At 36.6% G+C, this 10749-nt stretch overlaps 1 protein-coding gene across 1 annotated transcript in view; it reads right to left on the minus strand.

The window, feature by feature from the left end:
• The window catches only part of LOC106873491 (protein CIP2A), a 43837-nt gene that overhangs the window by 4837 nt on the left and 28251 nt on the right, over positions 1 to 10749 (minus strand). Inside the window, exons 9-15 of the mRNA XM_052965622.1 lie at positions 9150 to 9360; positions 8704 to 8766; positions 7035 to 7145; positions 6402 to 6523; positions 5564 to 5626; positions 2379 to 2492; positions 38 to 99 (exon numbers count right to left, since the gene is read on the minus strand). Coding sequence (XP_052821582.1) covers positions 38 to 99; positions 2379 to 2492; positions 5564 to 5626; positions 6402 to 6523; positions 7035 to 7145; positions 8704 to 8766; positions 9150 to 9360 — 746 coding nt within the window. The remainder of the gene's footprint in view (positions 1 to 37; positions 100 to 2378; positions 2493 to 5563; positions 5627 to 6401; positions 6524 to 7034; positions 7146 to 8703; positions 8767 to 9149; positions 9361 to 10749) is intronic.

Genomic DNA, 10749 nt, shown 5'->3' on the forward strand with positions numbered 1-10749 from the left:
AAAAACACAAAGAAAACTGAATAAACCAATCACTTACATTTAACCATTGATTCTGATTCTTTTAGTTGTCTTGAGAGTTTGCCTTGCTTTTCAAGACTCCTGTAAAATGTGACAGAAAGTAAAGATTAATGAAACAATTCAGTTTACCGATGACAGTATACATTATGTTCTATATATACATACATACATACATACAAAAACTCTGTTCAATTTAATACTTATTTATTGACATTGTTTTTAATGAATTATGCATTAGCTTGTAGCTTTGAGATTTTGCTGATGTGATTGCATATTTTTAGAATGACATTGTAGGGTAGGTGTGAGAGGCCAGATCTGGACAGTTGGAACATAAAACAAGCAGAATACTTGAGCTGGATATGGTTGGTTTAAATGCTAAAGGTTTAAACCACGTAATAACTTATAGAAAGCCCAACTTTGCACAAAGGATGTGGGGTGATTTTTTGAGCCAATTTCTTTTAAAAATAAAAGTGTTTCTTATTTTCCATGCATGCAAGGCTGTTTATCACCATCATCATCATTTAACGTCTATTGTCCATGCTGGCATGGGTTGGACGGTTTGACTGGACTAGCATGCTGGAAGGCTGCACCAGGATCCAGTCTGATTTGGTACGGTTTTCTATGGTTGGACGCTCAGCTAAGAAATTTACTTCTGTAGTTTTGTGTTCAGCCCCTCTCCATGGCACCTTGTGCAAGTGTCTTCTACTACAACAATGGACTGATCAAAAGCATGTGAATGAATTTGGTACAGAGACATTGTGATGAAGCCCACTGTATACATATGTGTATGCATGTACACACACCTTTGTTTGACTTATTGTTTGACAACCAGCAAAAAGAGTGTAAGACAGACTTAAGAAACTGGACTGAAACCCTTCAAGGTGGTGCCCCAGCATGGCCTGTAGTACAATGACTGGAACAAATAAAAAAATAAATAAGATGGATTATGGTTTAGTTTATATTTCTACGAAGGAAGACAAACACCTACTTTGTAGCTAGAAGTCTTAGATTTCTAATTGATGCTTCCATAGATAAGCACCCACTTGCCTTCAAGGATATAGGAATGATATTTAGAGAAAGTGAAAAAATAAGGAAAAAAAGGAAGGTGTGGTGATTGAGATGAACAATGTTAATTTTATCTGGACCCTCTGGCAGAGCATGTAGCTAAAGATGAACTGCGAGATACGTTTACAAAGTTATCAGTTACCTTCACTCGATTACTGTCCTTATCCTCAACAATCATTACAAATTGTAAACATTTATCAAAGATATTAAGTTACCGGAACAAGAAAGAAAGAAAAAGGAAAGAGAAGGAAGGAAGGAAGGGGGTAATGGCCAGTTATTTTATCAGTATTGATTGTGGAAAAACAAAAACACACACAAAAACAAAACAAAAAAATGGATAAATTGAGTGGCCCAGGGCCTTGTTTTGGCAAGTTTTCTTTCTCTATTTTTACATAAATATATGAAAAAAAAGTTTGGAGTAAAACACTAAATATGTATATTTTTTTAAGTTTCTAAATGCGTGTGTATATACATACATACAAATAAACAGCAGAAAAACACTCTCACGTGACCTTATCAGAAGGCCACGATTGGTTGATGTTCACCCTGGCGCAAAACAGAACTGGAGACAAATGCCACGCAAATAAGAGCCAATCAGGGTGATGGACACAGCAGGGTCCAAACGGGCCAAAGGCTAGATGTTAGCTGCTTCGTTCGCATTTGTAAATAAATACCCAAGAGAGAGGTTTCACTACAGTCTATATTTACAAATGTTTGCAATTCTTAATTGAAAATTGTAGCAATGTTTCATTCCCTAACCCTCATCATGATTTAACATCCATTTTTCATGCTGGCATGATTTGGATTGTTTGACAGGAGTTGGAAAGGTCAGGGGCCACCCTAAGCTCCATTGTCTGTTTTGTTTTGGTTTCTACAGCTGGATGCCTTTCCTAATGCCAACCACTTTACAGAGTGTACTGTGTGCCTTTTATGTGGCGTAGCCATCTGGTTTCACCAGTCCTCAGTCAAATCGTCCAACCCATGGAAAGCGATGATAATGAAGCACCAACACCTATATTTTTTACATGGCCCCTTGGTTCAATAAAGTAAGATAGCTGAGTAGTTAAAGAATTATGAATTTATGTCTAGTTTGACTCCAAACCAGAGTGTGCCTGTAGCCTAGGCAATGTATGTTTTAATTACAGGTTGTATAAAATAACTGAGTTCGACAGCCTATTCCACATTAAATTCATCACATACACGACATCTACCACAACATAGTTTCACATACACACACACATGCATACATACATTCACATACAAACATGTATCATTTTATACAAGGTTATACTTACACTTCATTCTGTTGCTTCAGTGTTTCATGATGTTTACGCAAGATTTCATGCATCTCTGTCAACGAAGTATGTTCCTGTCTCAAAGTATTGAGCATATGTTCAGCATTCTCTAACCTATTGCACAGAAACAGATAACAAATGATAAGGCAGATGAAAAAAAAAAATCAATACAAAAAAAAAACAGCATACAGTTTTTACCCTTTTGATACCAAGTCACCTGACATCAACCCTGCTTAAAGTGGTTCAAATCAAAACCTTCCTTCAAAGTTAATAAATAAATGCATCTATTAAATGCCTCATCCATAGAAAAAGCTAAAATATAGTTTAACTCTTTTGGTGCTAACCTACCAGAAACTACACTTGGCTCTATGACACAAATTCCATGTTTTAAGATGGTATAAATTAAAATCTTTCTTCAAAATCTCATGTAAATTTAAGTTCAAGCACCTGTTAAATAACGACAAAGTTATTGTAGTTAATTCATCATTATTTTCTAAATTAATTAAATAAAGGCAGGATATTTCAACAAAAATATGGTAACAAAAGGGTTAAAGCAACTGCAGAGTTATTCTAAAATATCTAATATTTCATGAAACTTCATTAGTTCCTCTCTATAATTAGATTTCTTTTTTTTCTTTTTCTTTTTACTTGTTTCAGTCATTTGACTGCGGCCTTGCTGGAGCACCGCCTTTAGTCAAGCAAATCGAACCCAAGACTTATTCTTTGTAAGCTTAGTACTTATTCTATCGGTCTCTTATGTCAAACCGCTAAGTTACGGAGACGTAAACACACCAGCATCAGTTGTCAAGCGATGTAGGGGGGACAAACACAGACACACACACATATATATACATATACATATATACGACGGGCTTCTTACAGTTTCCGTCTACCAAATCCACTCACAAGGCTTTGGTTGGCCCGAGGCTATAGTAGAAGACACTTGCCCAAGGTGCCACGCAGTGGGACTGAACCCAGAACCATGTGGTTGGTAAGCAAGCTTAATAAATCCAATTTTTTTTTAGGAGTGATGCATATGGATGAGGACAGCTGCATGAAGAAGTGCTGAGCTCTAATTGTGGAGGGAACCAGTGGAAGGGGTAAACCCAGGAAGACATGGGACGAAGTGGTGAGAAAGAATCTTCGGATGCACTACACAGGTTACTAGAGAACTGATGAAGAAACAATACTAGATAATGATCCAAAATTATGGATCATTATCTGGTATTGATACATAATTATATATGTATCATTCCTAGTTAGGGTAATTATAATTATTATTTAATTATTGTTGTTGTTGTTGCTGTTGTTGTTAAGCGGCAAGCTGAAAGAATCATTAACATGTCAAACAAAATGGTTAGCAGCATTTTGTCTGTCTTTATGTGCTGGGTTCAAAGGTTGACATTGCCTTTCATCCTTTGGGGTTGATGAAATGAGTACCATTTGAGCAGAAGGGACCAATGTTATTGACCAAACCACTCCCTCTGAATTCTGCCAAAGTTTGAAACCGTTATTATTAGTTTTATCCTAATTATATACAAAGACACTTTGAGTTACGTTATTGATGTTGCTTAAACAATGGTCACCTATGAACCAGATCGACAATCCATGACATTCTGGTTGTGACCATCCTGTCTTTATCGCAGACTCAGGATCACATTTTCCAACACCACCAATACCTCATCTTCATCAAAGCTCATAATGACTGAATGATGTATTTCTTCATATACATTGTCCAATCATTAAAGGCTCTGATGAAACTGAGAAGTCATGCTAGTAATCACTAAAGGGCACAGTGTTTCTTACAGCAAAAACAGCTGTAAGCTAATGGATTTAATTATGTAACACCTACTCTTTTGTCGTTTATTAATTAACACTTTGGAGACAGAGCCTCATTTGGAGTTTCAGTGCCAAGAAGATGGAGCCCTTTTCACAAGCCCTACAGTGGGCATGCACTTACTTAAAAAAAAAAAATTATAAAAAATAAAGTAATTACTTTACATATATAGAACTATATATATTCTTGTAGGAAACTGAACGAACCAATACAATCCAATACAATCTTCTTTGTCATTTGACTTTTTGCCCAATAGATTGGCCCTGTCATCTCTTAAGGGTTAATACTATGCTCTATACTTATGATATGGCTTAAAAATATGTGAATTCTCACTACCTCAGCTGCTTATGAATACCATACATTATAAGTGTAGGAAATGGTGATTAGCACTTGCTGGGTGCCTCACAATTTCCATACACAGTACATGGAAGGAAAGGAGAGGACAAGATCTCTCTGAATAAGTAACAATAATTTATTTTCTCTGAATAAACATGCCATCTCTGGTTAGCGGTAGCCATGAACGCCTTGGTGAAGAAAGCAGCTGGGTTGGTAGTGAGACACAAAAGTGCTAAGGCATTTTCAGAAACTCGCAGTGTTGCTCGCCATCAAAAGTCCATTCTCCACGGAGCTGCTCTAAGTTGTGTCCTGCCCGGTCAGAAGCTGCGATCGAAGAGAGTGAATGGTGGTGAACCCTAGCTGATGCTGATGATTGCGCATGTGCATAAGGGGCTTCTATCAGGTCTTTGGAAAGCTCTAATCCTTGTGCATGTGTAAATGAATGTTCCAACAAGGCATCTAGAACCATGCGTCACTACATAAGTATATCAAGCACTAGAACTTAGCTAAGCAATACAATTAAATAAATACATATACAGCTTGGAGAGAAAGAGGGAGAGGGGGATGGGGAGGGAGAGGGGGGATGGGGAGAGAGAGAGAGAGAGAGAGAGAGAGAGAGAGAGAGAGAGAGAGAGAGAGAGAGAGAGAGAGAGAAATAAGATAGTATCAAGCATGCTGAAACCAATAGCTGTACACAGTTATTCCATTTGGTAGGGTCAACTTAAGTTTCTAGAAAAATCTGAACTGATCATCTTTATAATATATTTGTCAGGGAGCCATGGTTATCTCAGGTGAAAAGGATATCTTCTCTGCTCTCTGCTCTCTCTCTCTCCCTCTCTCATTTCACTTATCCTATTCCTGTGCATTTGCTAACTCGATGCTCTCTGGTTATCAATGATGGCCTTTACAAGAGCAACAACACACTTATAAATAAGAATTTGTTAAACTTGATCTGAAGCTAATATGATACAACAGCAAGTAGATCAGAAGCAGAAAAGAAGATTGATCTTACTTTTGACTTTGTTCATTATAGTTTTCCTTCAATACCGTGTGTTCCTCTGCCATCAATGCCAGTCTGAAATCGAAACGATAAAGAAGGACAATTTTCTTTAATATTCTTTACATACTTGTATGGTAGGAATCATATTTTATTTAGAAGACAAGTTGAAATTTAGTATAACAAAATACGTTTGTGGTGCAATGAAGCTGCAATAACAAAACACATTTTAGTTTTTAATTGTTTCAGTCATTGAACAGTGGCCATGCTGTGGCACCAGCTTGTAGGGTTTAGTCAAAGAAATTGACCCAAGTACTTATTTTTAAGTTTGGGATTTATTCTGACAGTCTCTTATGCCAAACCACAAAATTGTGCCCATGACTTTTGCAGGCCATCCTAAACCTGTAATAAGAAAAGATGAGTTGGAACAAAGACTGCAGATATTGGAGAAAAGGAGAAAGAAAAAGAAAAGAACCATCTAGATTTACTTCTGGTTTTTGGCTTTTTAGAAAAGATTAGAGAAAGGTGGTGTATTGAAAAGTCATGACAACCCCTGCTGGAGGCCTAAACCAATTACTTGCAGAGAAAATTCCACTGAAGACAGCTAAATGCCAAGTGGATTATGACTGCATTATATCAGAAGAGTAAAATGGGTTTGAAAGAAGTTTGTCAGCAGAGAAGTCGTGTGTTGTAACTTTAGAAGAGCTGCTAACCATTCCTTTTGCAAAGAAAAGTAAAATGAAATACACACACCAAGATGAAAGTAAATGTTATATATTGTACTTAATAAAACAAGGCAAAACAAACATGGAGTTTCCAAAAAGTAGAACCAGAAAAAGAAAGAACATCTCACTTCTGTTTTTCAGCCAGTAAATTGTTATAATTTGTCTCAAGAGCAGTCATATTCTGTAGCTTTTCTTGATATTCTTCTGTTCTCTTTTCAAAAGTACGGAGCATATTACGGATGCTACAGTTCTGAAGATAAAATTTCAAAAGAATAAAGAGAATTAATCTAATAAAAACCAATGAGACTTCAAGTATAAATACTAAATAAATTTCGAGTGTTGTGTTGTCACCAGATGTTATCAAAAAGGTTTAATCAACCCCTATTCTTAACTTACATTTTTTTTATTATTGAAAACACAGAAGAATAATTGACGAAAAGAAATACAATACTTGACTAAAATACTTATTTTACTGACCCAAGAGAAACAAAAGGCAAAAACCGGCCTTAGTGGGATTTGAACTCAGAAGAAAGTGATACAACTAGACACTTCTAGGCATGTTGCCTTCTGCTATTTAACAGATTCTGATAATCCATCACAGTTTATAATTAGTCTTGTGTTTACAGCTGATATAACAACACCTTCATGGGTGGAAGTTTGAAACCATAACAGATGAAACATATTTGAAGTGGTCTTCTTACAACCATAAACTAAACCACGTCAGTGATAATTCTATGAAGATTTCACCAGTAGAAACTTACCTCTGCTTCTGCTTCTGCACGACGAGACCTGAATTGACTTATGACACGATCAGCACGGACCACTGCTAATGTCTTAGCTTCCAAAAGGTCTTGTAGCTGTTGTTCTCTCATCTAAGGACAGAAACAAAGTATTCAATATTTACATTATTTTCACTGCTTATTAAAGAAGATGCCTTCTTTCTGGTGCTTGTTTTTTTCTTAAAGAAATCTAATTAAAACAATCATCATCATCAGCATCATCATTTAACGTCCGCTTTCCATGCTAGCATGGGTTGGACGATTTGACTGAGGACTGGTGAACTGGATGGCTACACCAGACTCCAATCTGATCTGGCAGAGTTTCTACAGCTGGATGCCCTTCCTAACGCCAACCACTCCGAGAGTGTAGTGGGTGCCAGTCAGGCGGTTCTGGCAATGGCCATGCTGGAATGGTGTTTTTTTATGTGCCACCTGCACAGGAGCGAGACTGCTGCTCTGGCAGTGATCCCGCTCGGATGGTGCTGTTAGTGCTCCACTGGCACGGGTGCCAGTCAATAGTCATACCAATCCTTTCTATTATAGGCAAAAAGCCTGAAATTTTGAGGGAGGGGGGGGCTAGTCGATTACATTGACCCTTGTGTTCAACTTGTACTTATTTTATCAACACCAAAAGGAGAAAGGCAAAGTTGACTGTGGCAGAATTAAATCTAATTAAATGTCATTAAACATTTTGTCTAGCATGACACCGATTCTGCCAGCTCACCATCTTGACAACAGTCGTAATAATAATTGTTTCTTACACACAAAACCCGATATTTAGGGAAGGCAGTGTTAAATGATTAAATCAACTCCAGCACTTGACCGTTACTTTATTTTATTGACCCTGGAAAGACAGAAGGCAAAGATGACCTCAAGAAGATTTCAGCAGAACACATAAAAGCATTGCAACTACATAGTGTATAGCTTTACAGTGACATTGAATTTGGAATCACATGGTCGTGAAGTAAATTTTCTAACCACACAGACTGGGTGCTTTCCTGTACCCTAACAACAATCTCATAATTCATCATCATCGTCATCATCATTTAATGTCTGTCTTCCATGCTGGTAGGGGTTGGATGGTTTGACAGGAGCTGATAAGTGGCACCAGGCTCCAGTCTGTTTTGGTTGGCTTCTTTAGCTGGAAGTCTTTCATAACATTAACACATAAAGTGCAACAGGCCATGATCATGGCTGTCAGGCCACGATCGTGGTCCAGATAGATGCATTTAATTTATGGGCGTTTGTTGAGGTCTAATGTCACTAAAACGCTCTGATACCCACCAGAATGCAAGAGGACTAATAGTTGAATTAATGACTTTTCACCATTATATACTAAGATATTTTAACTATTTTTTGTTTTTATGTGTGCATGGGTAGTCTCATTTTCATAAAATGTGCCCAGCAGTCCATGCTATGTAAGTGCAAATCCCAGCACTTTATGGGTTAACCACTTTACAGAATGTAGTGGGTGCTTTTACATGGTACCAGCACAGGTGCTTTTTAAATGACATTGGTACAGGTACTTTTATGCAGTACCAGCACCAGTGCTTTTCATGGGGTACCGGCTTCAGTGTTTTTTCCTATTCTGTTTAAACAATTTAGTAAAAAGAGGGCTTTTTCGATACAAATTCAAGGTAACCAATCTTACCTGCATTGACTGCAGCTTGTGCTCATAAACATCTATCATTTCAGAAAGCTTCACATCTTTTACCTGGAAAAAGGAATAAATAGATAAAGAAATAAAGATACAAAAGTTTCAAATTGTAGGAAAAAAAAAAAATCTGTGGAATGACAATTTAAACTTTTGGCTTTGTGGTTGAAGAGATGAATAGAAGAGACAGTGATGACAGGCAAAGAGGCATAATACTATCTTGGTTAATACAGAATGTTTGGGATGAAAGGGTGGCAGAAGGGGGGAGAGAGAGAGTGTTTGTGTGTGTGTGTGTGTGTATGTGTGTGATGGATAGTAAAAGAAGGGGATAATATTTAATAGTGTATGGTAGATGACATAATATAACAAACAGTATTGCTGAGCATTTTTACTATCTAAGGATCTTCTTGAGAAATTAAATTCGGAAAGGAATATATACCAACCTCTAAACCAGTTTGAAGTTTTTCAATCAAATCTTCAATGCTCTGTTCAGCAATTGATGCCGATTTTCCAGGAACTTTCTGACCAGCATGATTTGATGTTAAAATATTGTAAGAGTTGTGGATACTGCTATTCCATCCAAATGTAGAATTGTTCATTGTTTTATGATCTTGTTCACGGACAACGTTGTTTGCAGCCAAGGCATCACCCAACCTAAAATAATGATTTGGAGTAATATTATTACTATTATTCAGTAGTTTTATTTTTATAACGTGCTTTCACTTCACTACCGAGGGCAGCTCTGTGTACCTTGGGTATGTGCTGTGGTTTGCTGTGATGCTCTTATGGTTACTGTATTGAAAGTGTTTTGCGTAGGATGTGTGCAGTGCCCAGTAGTGCAATTTTCTGTATGTTATATATATTTGTAAGTCCTGGTGTTTTTGTTATGTATTTGTCTGAACATTTATTATTATTATTATTAGTGTGTTGGGGCAGCATTTCTTTTGGCTCTTTACATTCTAAGTTCAAATATCAGCAAAGTCAACTTTACTTTTCATCCTTTCAGGGTTGAAAATATAAGTACCATGTTGTGGTGAGAGTCACTGACACCCCTGGGGGATTGGAAGAATGGACTAGCCGAACTCTTATAAAGAGTAGCGTATTGGAGTAGGAGTTGTTGAGAGGGCGTTTTTTGCAGTACATTGTGTGAACACATTGATTTTACCTTTGCTTCGTTAAATTATATATCCAACATTTGTCTAGGATACAACAACAATACCAACAGCTACTGGAAGTAGTGTTGAAGAAGTCTGAAAATACTTCAGGTTCATTCTCATCAGACAGCATAGCAAACTCAATTGGAGAATTTATTTATAACCCAGAAGAAGGTACTACTTTTTCTGCATATTTTAGAAGATACAAAGAAATCTTCAAAGAGGAATGTAAAAATTGGAATGACAAGAAGAAGGTACAACTACTTTTAAGAAAGTTATCCCCTGCCAAACACGAAAAATACTGTAATTATATTCTGTCGAAGAAATAGGTGAGAGTTGTTTTGATGAAACAATTAATTAGTTATTGAGAATTTTCAGAGAAAGAAGTTCCCCTTTCAATACTCATTCGCAGTGTTTAAATTTAGTTAAAAAAGATGATGAAGATTGCATCACCTATGCTGGAGTAATTAACAGAGTGTGAAAAATTCAAATTAAATAAATTAACTCCAGATTTGTTCAAATGTCTAATTTTTGTTCAAGAGTTAACTGCAAGAAAAGATGCTGATATACATTCCTGTATATTAACAAAATTAGAACAGGACCAAAAATTAACTCTACAGGCAGTTGCTGAAGAATGCCAGAGGATTATAAATTTAAGACATGATGTGGATAAAACTGAAGAAAACGATTGCTTTCAGATACATGTATGTTGACTTGAAATGGATAAGGAAAAATGAACGTCAAGACCAAATCCATGCTATGGGTGCAGAGGTTCACGTTTTAGAAGTAATTGTCCTTTTAAAAATCGTAATGTTTTGAGTGCGAAAAAATTGGACATAAAAGCTTGCATTGTACAGTGAAACAAAAAAAGGGTCAAACAAAAAATTCT

Source organism: Octopus bimaculoides, chromosome 2 (genome assembly GCF_001194135.2).
Source record: "Octopus bimaculoides isolate UCB-OBI-ISO-001 chromosome 2, ASM119413v2, whole genome shotgun sequence".
Taxonomy (NCBI): Eukaryota; Metazoa; Mollusca; class Cephalopoda; order Octopoda; family Octopodidae; genus Octopus; species Octopus bimaculoides.